Raw genomic sequence first — 18369 nt, forward strand, 5'->3', positions numbered from 1 at the left:
AAATTGAACAGGGTAGTGTCTGGGTACCTGTGGTTGGCTCTGTGTAATCCCATGCTGAGCCATAATAAGAAAGATGGGGAAATGCCGAGCAGTGTGAATTCACATTAGAAAGCAGGTGGTCAGTGCATCTGTGGAATGAGTGAATGAGGAGTTCTCCCTCCAAAATACTTCAGGTGACCTAAGCCCTCTGACCTCATAGCCCCTTCTCACGTCAGTGCTAACGACGCTGTTTATTGTGTCACAATGCACACTTAAACCATGAAAATAAACTTCTCCCTTCCTTCTGCATTGCTTTGGAGAAAGAAATTTGTCATTGATAATCACTTTCAATTTTTTTTTTCTGGCATCTTTCTTCATGTTGCATTGAGTCAGTTGAGTTCCCTCTGCCTACAAAATACAATTCCAAACGAGAAAGGCAGGAACGCAGCATTCTGAGTCAAGCTTGCATCTATAATGTGTATTGTTCTTTCTCTCCCTCTTCCCCCTCTTTCTCTCTCTCCCTCTTGCTCTCTATACCCCCCCACACCTCTAGTTCTGTTAGGGAGAACTATTTTCAAACCTTCTCCAACTGGTACAGTTTAAAAAGACAGAAAAATAATATCTTGAATATTATTTTTAAAAATCTCCTATATCCCAATGAAATAGTAAGAGACAAAACAGAGGGAGACTAAAGACAGGAGGAAAATGGAGAAAGTAAAAACGTAATCCCATTTATGTTGGTCCTCAATGGACTGATGAAGATAAAAATTTGCATCATTTTGAAGAGAATAAAGTAAATAGAATGGAATAGACATAGCCTGAGTGGGAGGGAGGGAGAGACAGAGAGACAGTCTATACGAAAGGGATAATATAAACTCTACCTGTGAGGCATTTTAGGAAGAGAGAAGCGAGCAAGAGATGCATTTATGCATTTGTGTGCTGGCTTAAAGAGTACAGAAAAGCAAGGAAAGAACAGATAATGAAGAGGATTGGTGGGAAAGGACCCATGGGAGATGGGCAAGGTATGGCCAAGCAGTAACAAGGACCAGGTTTAGAAGGGAGCCAGCAGGTTCTGAACCTGCTGTGTTTTAGCTACTGTGCCAGGTGATCAGTCTGCAGTGTTCACCAAGAAGTGACTCTGTGCTTTCAACAGGTGTGCAGTCTCGAAACGGGACATGCCTCGAAAGGCATGAGGATAAAATTAGCTCAAGTGTTGCATGGACACAGTACAAGGCCAGGTCCCATTGCTAGGAAAGATGGAAGCCAAGACAGGGGACAATGCAGGGCCAATGGGGCTGATTTTTACAGTCAAGGTACTAGGGAAAGCGAGTGTTGAAATGCTAGGGGAGGGGCATGGCTAACTGACAGGCTGGACCTGAGAAGAAGAAAGGAAACCGGGAACATGTCTGAGTGTGGGCAGAGCCCGTTGTCTGAAACTGTGATGGGGTGGAAGACAGGGTAGCTTTTCTTTCCAGCATTTGTTTTGTTTGCTTGTTTGGTTGTTTAGAGGCAGAGTCTTTCTACATAGCTCTGACTGTCCTGGAACTCACTATGTAAACCAGGCTGGCCTAGATCTCAACTCACAGAACTCCGCCTGCCTCTGCCTCAGGGGTGCTGGGATTAAAGGCTCGGCCACCACATCCTCTTCTTCAGATGCTCCCTCTAATTCCACCCACATCCCCTTTCACTCGTGCCCTCTTCCCCCTGGGAACACTGCCCTGTGCTTCTCAGTCACTCGTATTCATTGTCCACATCAGAGCTGAAGACTAGAATTTAAGACCAAGTATAAAATGTGCTCTAACAGATCAATGGCCAAGGAATGACATTTATGCCTCTTATCAGCTCTAATCATGTGTTTGTTTAAACTTCAGTTTCCTTGTTTATTTTCTCATTACCACCTAGCAGTAAAACAGTGTTTGCTTGATCTTTGCATGGAAGTGTGAACTGAGCGTCTCTTGCTTTTTTTAAGTGGGGATCCACAAAGCAGCCTGGGTGTTTACATAGAAGAAGAGGCTCAAGCCCTTCTGTAGCACAACTAGCCTTTCACTTGCAAAGCCATTTATCTCCCAAACCAACTGCACTGCACACAAGTCCCCTTGCTTCCTTCCTCGAGGGTACCACCTCCCTGTTTTATTTTTTTTATTTTTTATTTTATTTATTTATTTATTTTTAATTTATTTATTCATTAAGGATTTCTGCCTCCTCCCTGCCACCACCTCCCACTTCCCTCCCCCTCCCCCAATCAAGTCCCTCATATCATCTGGAGCTGAGTTGCATCTGTAGCCATGATTCACATATTACAAATATCGGCGTCTGTCTTGTCTCCTGCATGACTCTTTCCTTGTTGCCGCATCAAGACACATTTATTAAATATGCACCGTGTGACTTCTGGGCCCTGCAGTGGGTAGTGGAAAGACACCAATAATTACCATATAGTAGGAAATCATAATGTTTATGGAGCTCATGTTACATGTCAGACAGAGGTCTCATCCAGCCTGCCCAGCCTCATCACTCTTAAGCTATAGAGGAGAAGATGCGAGCAGGGATCTGGGTAGCCTGCTCGATAACACAGATTATGACTGACAGAACTACTGAAGCCCATCTTTACAAACACTATAAATATGGGCATCTCTTCATGACTTATCCCTCATAAAGTGGCCTAGTGAGTCCTAGCCTAGGCCTGGTTGCCTTCCCCACAGTGTACTGCCTAGAGTCCTGAAGGTCTATGGTCCAAGGCTGATATCAATGCCCCATGCCCCAATTCACCTACAGTCCTCAAGGCCTATGGCCAAAGGCTGGTATCAGCCTTTGCACTTACACACTTACTGCTGAGTGTTCATTGTGTGTCAGAAAAATAAATGTTTCTCCTCTCTCAGTGCTTTGTACAACTTTCACCAATATTTGACCAGAACCCGAGCTAAACCATGGGAAAGAGGAAGATCTTGCACGGCCATGCCATGTTTAAATTTTGGCGTACTCTCCAGGTCTGGTTTGCCTTAGGTTTCCATGTTATTAGACCTGAGCAATGATTTTCATTTCTTTTTACTTGGCACATAGTAATTGTACATATTTATAGAGTACAGTGTGGCATGTCAGTGCAGGTACCCACCGTGTGATGATCAGATACGGTTGATTGGCATATTCATAACCTCAGACTGTATTCATTTATTTAAATTTTTTATTATTTTACTTTACATGTATGGGTACTATGTCTCCAGGTATGTCTGTGCATCATGTATATGCAATATGAAGAGAGCCAAAAAGAGAGCTTTGGGTTCCCTGAACTGGAGAGTTAGAGACAGTTGTATGCTGCCATATGGATGCTGGGAACGGAACCGGGGTCCTCTGGAAGAGCAACCAGCACTCATAACTGCTGAGGGATCTCACCAGCTCCTTTGTTCTCATCTTTATGTTGACAATGTTTGAAGTACTCTCGACTGTTCTAAAATATACAGTAATTGTTAAAATGGCCGTTCCAGTGTGCTAAAGGGCACTTGCAGTTATTACTCCTTCAACTAATGCACCCCCAGATTTTCACCATGCTCTCTTCATCTCCCCCCCTTCCCCAGCTCTGATAGTCACATATCCTCTCTGTTTTCATAAGGTCAACTTGTAAAGCTTCTTCCCAGTCATGCTGTCTGTGTATATTCTTAGCCCTTTGCACCGTAGGGGTGCATGGTGTCAGTTTGTCTGCTTTTAGTGCTAACTTCGCTCCCTTCAATAAAGTGGCATCCATGTTTCTCTGGTATAAAATCATTTTCTATTTGAAATTAATAGTTAATGTGTGGAAAAGTACTTTGAGGCTATCAATAGTCTGATCTCAGTGAAACTGTTAACCAGTATGTTTCCATTCGCTGATAGTATTTACCAGAATCAATTAGAATCCTGGCAGTTGCAGAATTCTAAGCTTTACTCACTTGTTCTTTCTCTATTTGCATCCCTACTCCCATAAGGGGCTTCCACTTCTTCCTTTCTTGTTTATAAACCTGCTTATTTATTTGGCACCTCTATAGATTTATCGTTACTAGGTTTGATATTCAAAATGTCCTGCATTTGACCAGTAGGAAGTTTTCTAAGCTGGCTTTTCCTTCCTTTGGACCCAACTCTAGCTCTTGTTTAAACATCCTTACTTTCATGGCCAATCAGATACTTAACATCACTGATCCTGGTGCTTTCTATAGCCTCGCCTAGGATCAGACAGTTCTCTAAGAAGATATCCATCCTGCAGGGTCCTTTAGGAATGGAACTGAGTTGTCCAAAATCTTGATGGCATAATAGAGAGTCCTTTAATGAACTTGCACTGGCTGTCCTCCTGGAGATTAGGCCACCCCTCCCCAAGGAACTAACAAATGGTGTCAGAGAAGGTGGCTGATTTATTTTTGTTCATTTTGCATACTTTTTTGTAAATTCACTTTACACCTGCCAATCCCGCCATCAAATCCACGCTGACGCAGAGTTAATGGAGAAAGCCCAGCCACAGTCACCATGGAGGGACTGGGGCCATGAACATGCCGGCCTTGGCCTAAACTCTCCAGAGAAGCAGGGGCCATCTTGAGACTGAGATTTTCAAACCTTCTGTACTTCTCGTTGTAATTTTCCTCAAGATCCAAAAGGGCATGTTTCTGTCTTCATGTCATTTGCAGCATTGCTGGGACTGTGTCCGGACTGGTGGGCAGTGGCCTACACTGTACCAGCTAGCAGGCTCCTCTGTTCTCACTCCAGTGCAGCCAGATGAAGAAGACGACGTGTGAGCAGTCACTATCCTCAGCCCCTTTATGTCAACCTCCTTTCCAGCTCTGCAACGAGCACCCAGAACATCCTATGTGCATCAGAGTTGTTTGTTTACATCCAGAACTTGAGGCCGACTACAATATTCTTATTTCTCAAGGGAACGGTCAGCAGACCTGCCTTTTCTCCCTCCTGAAAGTTACTTGATCCATGCCTCAAGAGAGCCAAAGACAGGGGCTCTGGGCAGTGCCTGTGTTTTCTGGCCGTGATGGTGCTGCTCCTGGCACTCACTCGCCCCTGGATGTTTGAGGTTGGGTAGAAATGCCCATTGTAAATGGCAGGTTGTAGGTTTTCATGAACAGGAAAATGATGACGCTCATTCTTGGCACTTGTCATTTTCATTTTCAAATCTACCATTTAAACATTTGTCCATAACCAGACAGCTCAGAGGATACAAATGGTATATAAACTTGTTCTTTGCCAGAACTCTTTTTGCTAGAAGTCAGTGTTAGGGTATTGCAGTTACAGCAAGATGAATGGTCTCTTTTTATACATTATTTTTCCTTACGATTTGAAAATAAAAGAACACAAGCGAAACACCCAAATCCCTTTCTCTGGATCCACATTCAGGTTAAGTGTTCTGTCTTTTATCGTCTCAACTAGAGGGAAATGTGTTGAGCATGTGTCTGATAGTCTAGAGCTCATTTAAATCCACCGTGTGTTTGAAACACAGCAGTATGTGGAAACACTTATACAAACTGTGGTACAGAGAAGTATCCCCCCATACACATGCACGTGTGCACGCATGTGCACACACACATATACGTGCGTGCACACACGCGCGCGCTCACACACACATATGCGCACACACACACACACACACACACACATGCACACAACATAGCTCTCCTTTCTGCCAAGAAGTTTTTTGGCAGTTTTTAAAAGGTTCACTCTATTAAAAATGTTATAGAGCAAATGGTTCTGTGATTGGCTCGATGGGGGCACTAACTTGAGCCATGGAAGGGAGGGATGGCTGCAGAAGTCAGAGTCTCATTTATTTACACAGAGGATTGTTGTTAACAGCCGGACACTGCTCCAGAGAGCATTCATGTGTGTAGTTCATAAAAAGGGAATCAGATCCCGAGATAAAGTTATTTATTTTAAACAGAGACGGTTCAAAGTGAGGGGATGAGCGTCCCACACGCTGGCATTCTAGCGCGCCGTCTCTCCCCGTTTATGAGATCGTTGGTGACACTCTGTGCCTCGAGGCTGTGCAGAGGACTGTGAAGAGCGCCACAGTCACCAGCTTTTCTCTTGTGGTCTCTCGTTCTGACACGACATGCCTTTCATCTCGCTCTGTTTCCAAAATATGTGTATGCAAATATCCAGGGGACACACCAAGTGTGGCTTTAAAATAGTCACCAAATTCAATCCATTTGTGCATTTGTGTTTTCTTTTCTCTGCTCTCCAGAACAAGAAACTCCTTTATGAGAAGATGAAGGGAGGGCAGAGGCGGAAGCGGAGGGTAAGTCACACAAGGGCCCGATGGTGCTGGGGCATTTCGTGTTTCTGAGCGGGGCAAATGAAGCATTCGGTTTGGGGAAAGTGGCAGAATCTTTTTGGGTGTGCTCCCAAAGAGCAGGACAGAAGTCCTGCGTGGCAGGGGCCACACCTAGCAGATGTACCCTTGGTTTCTGGGGTGGCATGGTTTTCTCCCAAAGCTTTAGGACATGATTTTTGTGGAGCACTCACTACTTCCCTTCTGACCAGCAATGAGTGGCAACCCACCCAGGGAGGGTACGAGTGTGCAGAGAGGATTTGAAGGCATGATTTTCCTCAAATACTCTGAAGCCAGTGGAGGAAATGGCTCACACATCTGCGTCAGTTATGTAGATCACATGACAGGCATCATAAAGTGTGAAAGTACATACTGCAGGCTGTCATTGAATTTCTTCTACATGTTTTTCTTATTGACCTAGCCACGGTGGTGGAGCATGCATGCCTCCTGTCTCATTTGCGGACTGCCAAGTATAGCAAGGTTTAGTTAGTTCTCATTGGAAGGACTGTCCAAGATGGCCTTTGGTCTCTTAGGTTTTCGTTTTGCTACTCCTTATATGGTGTTGCTTGGAATAAATCTGAACGTCAAGGTCATATTGGGTTTCCAATGCACGTTATAGCCCTGAGACTTAATAGATCAATGTCCATCCTGCTATTCTGCTGGTATCTTACTGAACACTGGCCTCTTTTATCTGACCAAACAGGAGAGGTAAAAACCCTGCTAGTACACAATAAAGTGTATGTAGTCATTATTTTCCTGACAATATACAAACCAACCTATATGCCCAAGGCCACTGACCATTTGTTTGGAATAGCGAGTATCTGGATCTTGGGGAAAATTGGGAATCTAGATAGTGGAAATTGCGGCCAATCTGAAGAGCTTGGCCAAGTCCAACCAGAAAATGTTTTAAGAAGTGTGGATCTGCTGGCTTTGGTATTAATCAGAAGGCCCCGGGTTGCCTGACAAACACAGAAGACCCACAATTTCCTACGCAAAAAAGCAGAATGCTGTTAAATCTGGAAACAGATCTTCTTTGGGAGAATAAACAGGGTTATTAGGGTTTCTCTTGGTGATTATGGCTTCCAATGGCAGATGGTGACAGGAAGGGTGTAATGTGTTCTTGAGAGAACATCAAGAAATTCTATTCTAGGAGCTCAGAATACACATGATTTACCAGGAAGATGGCTTGAATATCCCCCATGGTACAGCAAGGACATTTCCAAATAAGGCCAATGACTGACCCCAAATGAATAACATGTAGTTTTAATTGTCTCTACTTATGGTCCACCATGCCTTCTGCCATGACTTTGAGGAACTTGGGTTGACTTTAGATCATATTTCCATGAGACCAGTGATTACCAAAACACAAAGTTCTGGCTAAGACATATGTTATAAATGGTTTTTGTTTTTTTTTTTTTTTTTACTTTGGCCTCAACTTCTTCCACGTAGACAAGGCTTAGACTTTAGAAAAACAAGAGTTACTTATTTGACCTTATGTGACCCAGGCTTTCAGGTTCCTTCTATTCCCAGACTTCTATCAAGCCCAAGCTCATTTTGTCCTGACGAGGAAGTAGAAGTCCCCATCACCTCAGCTGCTGCTCCCCATCTTGGAGACCTTAACCCTCTATGGAGTACAAACCAGTATAAGGAAAGCATAGCTCACTTATTAGAAGAATTAAGGCTTACTCCAGGAAATTTCACCATCTTCTGGGGGTTGAGAGGACAAGCTGTCCTCCCAGTTGTCAGATGTGAATAGCCATCTCTATATTGCCATGGGTGACCACACATATATAACTATTGCGAGTTCTTCAGAGCACACTAAAAGCACTTGATTTGATAATTGAACATTCATCCAAAAGTGCCCAGGCTTGGCCTTGGCATCTCCCTCTTCCCTTTTCCTCCAACTTTTTTTTTTTTTTTTTTTTTGGTTTTTCGAGACAGGGTTTCTCTGTGGCTTTGGAGCCTGTCCTGGAACTAGCTCTGTAGACCAGACTGGTCTTGAACTCACAGAGATCCGCCTGCCTCTGCCTCCCGAGTGCTGGGATTAAAGGCATGCGCCACCACCGCCCGGCTCCTCAACTTTTGACATTTTCTGGGTCTAGACATCCTGTCTTTCACCATGGAAGTTTCTTAGTAAGGGGTTGGTCTTTAACATTACAATCAAATCTTCAAGTTATTTTGTGTGACTTTTTTTTTCCTAACTCTGGGCCATTTGAATCTCTAGCCACTTCACAAATAAAAGATCAATGTACTTTTTAGTGATTCTGAAAAAAATGAACTCTGAGGCTGTGTCTTGTTACCACCTCATTTTAAATCCACAAATTATCTTAAACAGCCTATCAGCTACATAGTCCCACAGTTGACAAATATGAAGATCTAATATTCTCTTTTAATGTATCAGAATTTTAAGAATCAATACTGTTGCATAACTGCAAAGTATTAATGGTATTGAACACACCTTTTCCAAGCAGATTAAGTCTGCCTACTCAGAGGATCTTATATGACTCTATAGAGTGAGCCAGACCACACTAGTTGACAATTTCCAACAGAAACATACTGTTTTTTTAAATAAATCTTTTATTTAAAGATTTATTTCATTATTATGTATACAGTGTCCTGCCTGCATGTACACATGCAGGCCAGAAAAGGGCATCAGATCTCACTGCAGATGGCTGTGAACCACCATGTGGTTGCTGGCTAATGAACTCAGGATCTCTAGAAGAGCAGCCGTCGAGGGCTCTGAACCTCTGAGCCATCTCTGCAGCTCAACAGAAAGTGCACCACTTCGAATCCCTTTCTGTGACATGTTTCTTTTCAAATATATAAAGACTCAATTCTTTTTGTAGTTCTCCCCTTGTTCGTGAGTCTTCTTTGCAGAGTTCGTGAGGATTCAAAGTGGTGCACTTGCTGCTCTTCTAGAGATCCTGAGTTCATTAGCCAGCAACCACATGGTGGTTCACAACCATCTGCCATGAGATCTGATGCCCTCTTCTGGCCTGCTTGTGTACGTGCAGGCAAGACACTGTATACATAATAATGAAATAAATCTGGGTCCTTCCTGATTTATGCTTTTATACACCAGACTGTGAAGTACAAGGGTTCCAGTCCTTGTCTGTTGAAACACGCTTGCTCGCCTTGCAAGAGAACTGCACAGGCCAGGCCCACACAAGAACTGTGTCTATTCACTCCTGGGGGCTTAGCACTGCAATTGGATTGCTCCTCATTTGTAACCTCTGCCTGTTTCTTACATTTCTGGTCTGCTGCTGAAAGGCAACTTTAGTAAGCCACTATCTTCCCAAACGCTTGACAATTTTCCTGTTCACTAAATATTATGTTGCACAGCTCCAGTTACCAGTTCAAATCCAAACCTCAAAAAAATTGATATTATTGGAGAAGCAATGGGAACTCTTTGCCTCATTCAGAACATCAAACAAATGAAAGCAATTCCAAAATATGGAGGCCTAAATAAAAGATCCTTCCGGATGACTTTGTGTTTTATTTCAGGTTTTTTTGTTTGTTTTTTGTTTTTGTTTTGGTTTTTTGAGACAGGGTTTCTCTGTAGCTTTGGAGCATGTCCTGGAACTAGCTCTTGTAGACCAGGCTGGCCTCGAACTCACAGAGATCCACCTGCCTCTGCCTCCCAAGTGCTGGGATTAAAGGTGTGCGCCACCACCGCCCAGCTTTATTTCACTTTTTAAGTCTGACTGAAGGCAGATTGGAATTGATTGCTAGATCCCTTCATGAATTGTTTTTAACAGAAGCCTCACCTAGAAGAGTTGCAGCCATGAGTCAGTCTTCAGATGCTAATTCCCACTTGGCCCTATTTGTCTTTTCCTCTGACATGCTTCCAATAGATTAATAAAGGCATCTCAGAGTCTCCCTCCCACTTAAATAGGACCATAGAATAATCATTTTCTTTCACATGAGTCTTGGTACCTAAGTTAGTAGCAAGAATATTTTTTCTAGTTCATCCCAAACTTGTAAGCTAAATATAGCAATAAAAAGGTTACATTGCATTTGACCAAGAACACTGTGGTTACATGAAAGACACTATTGGTAACAATCTGTCAGTTGGACTATACTGCACTCCCGGGCACTGAAGTATTAACCAGCTCGCTGGAGCCATCATTTGGCAGGGGCATGGTAAGTGCTGTGTTATTATCCTGTTAATCCAACAGTTAGAAAACAATTCCCCTTGACTTATGTGAGATATCTATATTTGAGGTTCATGTGTAATGCCCAAACTTTTTTTTTTGTCAGAGCACCAATCCTTATCTACAAGGAAAGAAGCTGGACAATGTTGTGGCAAAGAAATCTGTCCCTCACTTTTCAGAAGAGGAGAAGGAGTCAGAATAAAGAGAAGACTGGAGGTGGAAACCCACGCAGTACTTACGTGCATGTTACTAGAGCCCCCGAGAGTGGCAGCATGTGTCTTGTATAGATAATTAGGGATGGAAAGCAGCTGTCCTTGCATTTGCCCCCACACCAATGGCTGTGCTTTCTGCTAAATTAGAATAAAAGCTCCTTTTTCTTTTGGAGGCTTTTTTTTGATGTGGATCTGCAAGAAACATTACAATTAAAATGTATATGTCAAGTATAATAAAAACACGGATATGAAATACTCAGATTTCTTGCAGTTTTGGGTTGTGCAGTTTGGGCCAAGTCTGTAAAAGAGCTGGCATTTGATTTTGATTATGTAATGTATCTAGCCCTTGGGCCTTGTTACACACCAATAAAGAAGTTTGTACTGGAGGGGAGGGCCTGACACATCTCACTTGACTGCTTCTTAATAAATGTATGTGCAAGCATTGGCTTGGGAAGTTTTTTCTTTTTAAGTAACAGTATAAAAATCAATTTCTTTGCTTAATACAGCAAAGTGACATGCATGACTATCTAATTTTCTATTTCTGGCTGTGCGCCTAACCTTTAATGGCAGAGCCATCTCTCCAGCCCTAACCATCTGAGTTTAGTGCTGATGCGATGAGGTTGAAGATCCCCATTTCACATGTGTTAGGACTGAGAACAGTCAACACAAAATGGGAATAATTAGCAAAATCCAGAATGGAAGAATTTTCAGGACAAGAAACACCCCCACCCCATCCCCATATATGTGAAATGCTATAAATTTTAAAAGATTTAAGAGAAATATGAACCAAATGAAATATGTGTAGCTGTTTCTTTGTTTCCTGATTCAAGCTTTTTTTTTTAAAGCTATCTATCAGATAATTGGAGAAGAATGAATCATGCTGAGTATTCGGTGCAATTTGGTTATTGCAAAATTTTATGGGAGCCTTTTAAAGAACTCTTGTGTCTTAGAGATGTCTATTGAAATTTAAGCAGATGGTATTTAGATTTGCTTTCAAACAATCCGTTAATAGTGTTGGAGCTAAAGCTTTGGATTTAGGTGAATCAGATTAACCATGTATTGGTAGCCGTTGACTCTGGATCCCACGTACCTTAGGATTTCCCATACTTCTACCTCTCTACTTGTACATGATTGAATTTTCCACACTAGCAACACAGATAAGGCTCAACAGTAAGACAAGATTATGATAAGCATTGGCCTGGAAATACAGAAAATAAGGTGAAATCTTTATGCATATGGATATGAAAAATTAATGGAGACCATTTCCTCTGGCCATCATGGAAGGATATGCCACAGGGTTTAATGGGGGGGGGCAAAATTTGGTTTGACATGAAGTGTATTGGGCAGAGAGGGGCCAGAGTGGTCAGGAGGCAAAAAGATTTTCATCAAAGAGAAGGAAACTTTGAGGGGACTTCCTTTAGACTAATAGACTTGAAAGGGGTCTGTTTCTCCAGGTGGGTCCAGAACCACGTCTACAGCAGAGACACTGCTCTTCCTTGGCTGAGAAGGGTCATCACTGCCCATTCTATCATCAGTCTTTCCACTGAGCTACAGCCAAAGATCTCTGAAATCAGGAAGGTGGTTGTAGTGACCCCAGGGACATTTGGAGAACTAACAGGAACATGTTTGGCACACTGGGCAGAAGGAAAGCATGTTGTAAAGGCACTGGCAGATTGTCCTGATCGAACTCTGACTATGGCACCAGCCCACGCAAGGCCCCTGGATATAATTACATAGTATGTGGGCTGGTGAAGTCCCATCCCCAGAGGAGGGCACAGTGGGGCGGTTCTAGAAGAGAATTTCCTTGGCTCTTGCTGCTGGGGAGGAATGTCTGCTGCTGTATGTTTTTTCGCCGAAGCTACCCCTACCTCCTACTACATGAATCATTAGACTGACCTTCAAGTAATGGCTATACAAAAATGTGTTTGCCACTATGATACAAAATACTCCAGAATATGTAGGATTCCGAACAATGGCAATGGGTTTTTGATCCTACTGCACGTACTGGCTTTGTGGGAGCCTAGGCAGTTTGGATGCTCACCTTACTAGACCTGGATGGAGGTGGGTGGTCCTTGGACTTCCCACAGGGCAGGGAACCCTGATCACTCTTTGGGCTGACAAGGGAGGGGGACTTGATTGGGGGAGGGGGAGGGAAATGGGAGGCGGTGGCGGGGAAGAGACAGAAATCTTTAATAAATAAATTTAAAAAAAAAGAATATGTAGGATTCCTGAAACAATCGATTCTGAGTCCAAAGTGTTTCCACCAGGAAACTAAGGTCCTATTAGAGTTGTGCAGCTATCTGGTGGTGACATGATCTTGGAAAACTGGAGTCATCCACCATCCCACCGTGACTGGCACACAAGTGGCAGCATGCTCAGCCACCCCACACTCCTGGTCATCTTGGATCAAGAATCCTATTCCTTCATTAATCCTGTAAGGCAACAGAACAAGGTTTCTTCACTGCTCTCTTTAGAAAGCTTTCAGGGCTACAAAGCTTCATTGGCGTGTGCTACTGAGCTCATCCAGCATTGGCATGGGATCTGGGGAACAGGTATAGCCAGGCATCTACTACAGAACACGCAGCAGTCAGGTGCCTGAGCTTATAGGAATCAGGAAGCCGGAAAAGGGGAGCAGATAACAAAAACAACTAATGAGACCGTGAGCTCTGGAACCACAATCCTTCCAGGAGAAGGGTAAGCGGGTGGGGATAGCAGGTGGGTGGGGGGTGGTATGGTTAATCATGAACCCCATCCACGTGAATGGCTGGTGGGCTGGTGAGATTGAAAGCAAAGTAAGAAGACAGGAGGGAATATGGGTGGACAGGCATTGTTTCTGAGATGCAGCAATGCAGAGAACTCTGTATAGGTTTGGTGTGTGTCTTGGGGGACTCTACTCAAAGATGCGAGAAAAGTGGCAGTGACTTATTTAGATAAAAGAAAGGCTTATTTCTCAGGAAGGAAATTTTAAACTGCCTACCACTAAGCCAATCATGTGCTTTAAAAATTGTTAAAAATATAAAAAGAACCATGGATTTATTTCAAACATTGAGGCCAGGTGGTTCATGTGGATGGAACAGTGATGAGAAACCACCCCATTCGCTGGGTCATTCTCCCTCCCACTGACTCCTGGTGGCAGCATTAGAGAGGGATGGCTAACAGAATGCTACTGTTGGGTTTCAGGAGGTCTATTTTGTTGTGCTGTTTTACTTTTGTAATAATGATGCAATTATAAGACTCCAGACAAAGAACTTTTCCCGACTTCTAAATATAATGCACTATGCTCTAAATAAGAGTTATGGTGACTCCCTATCCAATCTCAGCTCAGTACCCCAGCCCCATCACCACACCCTTTCAAATGATTAGTAAGGGATCCCCAAACATGGGTGTAGGTTGTCTGAAGCAGTGTGGTCAGACACCAGCCATGCATGAGTGCAGCCATTCACACATATACATAAAATAAATCACCTTTAATAAATGCAGGCTTGTTCTACACCACAAACATATCCCAGGGCAGTAGCATCTTACCATGCATTGGTATATTTGACTACAAAGAGAGCCCAGGACTCTGCCTCAGTGTTTCTGTTTTTGCCCCACAAGGCAACACACTGCTCCAAACATAGAAGAGACTGGCATTAGAAAAGGTTTTCCCTGGGCACCAAGTTGGCTACCATGAGAATAACTGGGACTTCTCTGTAAGAAGATATGACTCGCACAAGTGTTTCATAAATCAAGACTATGCCATGGGGGACACACAATGACAGATGATCCCAGAGCCAGTGTAGAGGCTGACCACATGCAGAAATCACAGAGGAAACACACCCGTGAAGTGTAAGAAAGACTCAGCGGAAGGGAAGTTTACCTTGGCATGGGGATTTACACATCTAATCCCAGCTCTGTGGGAGGACGAGGCAGGAGGACCTCTGCGAGTTCCATGTCAGTCTGGGCTACAGAGGGGGGAGGGGGGGACTCAATCTCAAAAAAATAAAATAGACGAAAAGAATCCGGAGGAGTAGGAACAGAGCAGTAGCCCACTCAGAGGAAATCCATATTTGAATGCTCATGACGGTTTAGACAAATGTCTGTGCCAAAAGCTTCCTTCCCCTGTGTCGTGTTATTGGGATGTGACCCAGCAGGTCAAGGCTGATTTCAAGGAAAGATTTCAAGTCACTGAGGATGTGCCCTCAAGGAAACTGCTTTCTCTGTCTCTCTTTTGCTTCTTGGATACCCTTCGCCACACACACCCATCACGTCATACTGCTAAAGACAAGGCAGTGGGTGTAGTCAGTCATTGGGTACAGCAGCTAAACAATGAACCAAAATGAATCTTCTCTCATTGTAATATAATTCTTCAAATATTTGTTACAACGATAGAAAGACAACCTACAAAGCCAGGAGAGCCATGGATGGTTGAGTATTTTGGCCTGAGGAATGATATGCAAAACTCTAAGGACAAGGCTCTGTGTCCGAAACCAATAGGATGAGGAGTTTGGAAAAGAGGAAAACCCTGCTTTATGGGAAGAAAGGGTAGGGATTTCTTGACTACAGACACGTTAAAAATTCATTGTCTTGCTCTAGATCAAAGAAAGTCACTTTGCTTTTTCTCTTTGGTGGCAGCCTTTTCTGCAGAATGGTATGTTGATGACTTCTGCATTTTCACTAATTTCTTGAATTTGCTATCATCTTATGTCCAGCACTCAATGCTTCACTGTTAAACAGTGTTTGTTTATTAATTGTGTGTTATAACTCCTTGAGGCCACGGACTCTGTCCTGTGTTTCTTTTTAGCTTGAGATCTTCCAGAGAGCCTTCCAAAAGCAATACCTGTCTGCCAAATGAATGCACATTAAGGAATGTTTTGAAAAACTTACAAAAAGTTCATCGTCTTAGTCTGTGTATAAAGAAGGGATGGGCTCCACAGCTCAGTGGATAAAGTGCTTGCATGGGAGCATAAAAACTTGAGTTTGATTCCCAAACTCACATTTAAACAGCCAGAATGGTGGCATGCTTGTAATCCCAGAACTATAAATCAAATGGGTCCCTGGGCATGTGGCCCAACCAGCTTAGACTAATTGGTGACTTCTAGGTCAGCAAGGGACTCTGTTTCAAACAAACAAACAAACAAACAAACAAACAAATGAGAACTAGGGTCTGGCTTGAGGGGATACCTTGGTCAGTCAGTAGGAAGAATTTGCTGTATAAGCCTGAGGACCTGTATTCAGGTCATCAGCTCCTATGTAAAAGCAGGTGTGCTGACAATCTATAACCCGAGGGCTGGGAGCAGTGCTACTTGAATCCCTGGAGGTCACTGGCTAGTTTAGCTCTAGGACCCTTGAGAGTCCCTGCCTTAAAAACAATGGTGGAAAGGGATATGGAAGGCACCTGACAGCAGTCTTTAGCTTCACGCACACCTGCACACATGTGTACATACACCGACCTGAACACATGCATTTAAAACACACTCATTAATTCACATGAACACCTACATACACAGGAACACACATACATACACATACACACACTGCAAAAAGAAGTAAGGGTGCTATGGCCCCCAATTGACTTTAAGATATGCAGATATGTGTTAAAGAGATTAACAGAAATACTTGAATTCAAGATGTAAGAGCTAGCTAAAAGTATGCCCAAGTCATTGGCCAAGCAGTAGTGTAATGAATATAGTTTCTGTGTGATTATTCTGGTCTGAGCAGTCGGGAAACAATGAGCAATCTCTGCTTGCACCAGGACATCATTCAGCAGCTTTATTGAAAGCCAGAGATACCTAACTAGGACCGTACCTTGAAAAAGTGACATGTGAAATCACAGGAGGCTGGGATTTCTCCATGGTCGGGGTGTAGCAATATTCAGGTTGTAAAGAAAATCTCTTAAGAGTTGCTATTAGGAGGGCTGAGATAAACAGACCTGGTAGTTTATCCAAAGAGACTGGATATGCTAGCGTTTGATGCATTTAGTGTGATGGGAGAAATTGTTGCTAGACCTTCTTCCCAGCAGAAACCAAAACCATATATGCATGGGAAAATATATGTATTGGCAGTTACAATTACATACTCAAGAAGTGAGAAACACGTTAACAAATCCCCTTGGCAACCACAGTCATCCCTCAGAAGCAGAGCGTCGGATGACTTTTTCATCTTTTATTGCCACTTTCCTGGTTACATTTCACAGATTCATTATGTAGTTATTTTCAAGGACATATTCTAGTTGCTAAATGCCGATCTGTGCTCTGGGACTGGGAGGCTGTCCTAGCTTATTCTCTGTTGCTATGGCTATGATAACACATGTGACCAGAAGCACACCCAAAGGAATGATTTGCATAAGCTTCCAGGTCACACAGTCCATCCCTGAGGGAAGTCAGGACAGGAACTCAAGCAGACACCATGGAGGAACACTGTTTTCCTGATCATCTTAGCTAGCTTCCTTATACAACCCAGGCTCACCTGCCCAGGGGTGGTGCTGCCCACAATGGGCTAAACTACACCTCAGTTGTCAACCAAAACAATCTCTCCTAGACATGGCCCCTGTCTGGTGTGAGCAGTTCCTCATGAGAGGTTTCTTCTTCCCAAGTTATATCAAGTTGACAGCAAAAACTAACCTGCAAAGTCTTGTGCAAAAATGTCTAAGATGTGGGTTCTTACCTCATAGAGCTTATGGTATATAACACGATGAGCAAAAAATGCTAAGTTATGTGTTTGTACGCAGTCTTCCATCATTGCAGGTGAGGGAAGCAGTTTGCCACAAAACTGTGTAATTAGATTTACACTGATCCTGGTTTTAAGACTGAAAGTTGTGTGACTTAGCGAGTACCTTCATTTTATGAAATCTTAGCTCTTTCATCTGACAAATAAATGGGCGTGGCCACACCTACCTCATGAAATTGATGGGAAGGTAAATTCACTACAATACAGTACCTGTATAAAAGCCCAATTTATATGTCAAACTTAGAGATAGCCAGATTTCAGTGCAAGACACAAATTCTTCTCTCTCTGAGTGTTTTCAGATGAAAAGAGTTTACTATGAGGCATTGCTTATTTACAAAATTATTTGAAGCTGCGACGGGAATCCGAGGCTGGTCTTAGTCAGTTCAAGGTCACAGGCATGGCTGGGATGTAGAGGTCAGGAAGTGATGGCTGGTGTCACTGCCCTGACAACAGCATTAAGGCTGATGCTCAACACCCCAAAGCCTTTTTCTGGACAGTGGAACACTGACTTGTCTGCAGCTAAGGTTTCTTGTAACAGACATAGCAGCTTGTAAACGAGGCTGGTCTCTCCTTCACCCTCTGAATCTTGTGCATCTTACTTTGTGCTCTAGTTTGCCTCCAGATTCCCGACTGCCAACTACCGTTTATATTTTCTATGGAGAGGTAGCCAAACTATTGGTATCTTGTCTGTTCTGTCAATCTGTGTATTGATCTCGCTTTAGTTATTAATCCACTTTACTCTAACAGCGTAGAGGAGAAAGGTGTGATTGTGGAAATTTGAAGATGATTTTTCCAGTCTTCTTGTCTGACAATGAGTACAGCACAGTTGCAAGACAAGCTTAAGCGATGCCATTAGTTTTGACACAGGAGTCGTTTCCTCCAGCCTCAGATGCACAATGACTTCAATGAAAAATATCTTTGCCCTCTTTTAATACGTCTTGACCTTATTTTTGTTGGTTTTTTTCCTAAGGCTGTTAGTTTATTTAATATCTCAAATGTTAGGAACATTTCAAATTGAATGATGTTATTT

General features: G+C 43.1%; 1 protein-coding gene across 4 annotated transcripts in view; it reads left to right on the forward strand.

Moving 5' to 3' along the window:
* Scg5 (secretogranin V) overlaps positions 1-11075 on the forward strand; it is a 57706-nt gene extending 46631 nt beyond the window's left edge. For all 4 annotated transcript variants that reach the window (XM_005364218.3, XM_026787727.1, XM_005364216.3 and 1 more), the window contains exons 5-6: positions 6179-6232; positions 10526-11075. In XM_005364218.3, the coding sequence (XP_005364275.1) occupies positions 6179-6232; positions 10526-10621 (150 nt within the window). In that variant the 3' untranslated portion in view covers positions 10622-11075. The remainder of the gene's footprint in view (positions 1-6178; positions 6233-10525) is intronic.
* The last annotated feature ends 7294 nt before the right edge of the window (positions 11076-18369 follow it).

The sequence above is a fragment of the Microtus ochrogaster genome, assembly GCF_000317375.1.
Source record: "Microtus ochrogaster isolate Prairie Vole_2 chromosome 14 unlocalized genomic scaffold, MicOch1.0 chr14_random_1, whole genome shotgun sequence".
Classification (NCBI taxonomy): domain Eukaryota; kingdom Metazoa; phylum Chordata; class Mammalia; order Rodentia; family Cricetidae; genus Microtus; species Microtus ochrogaster.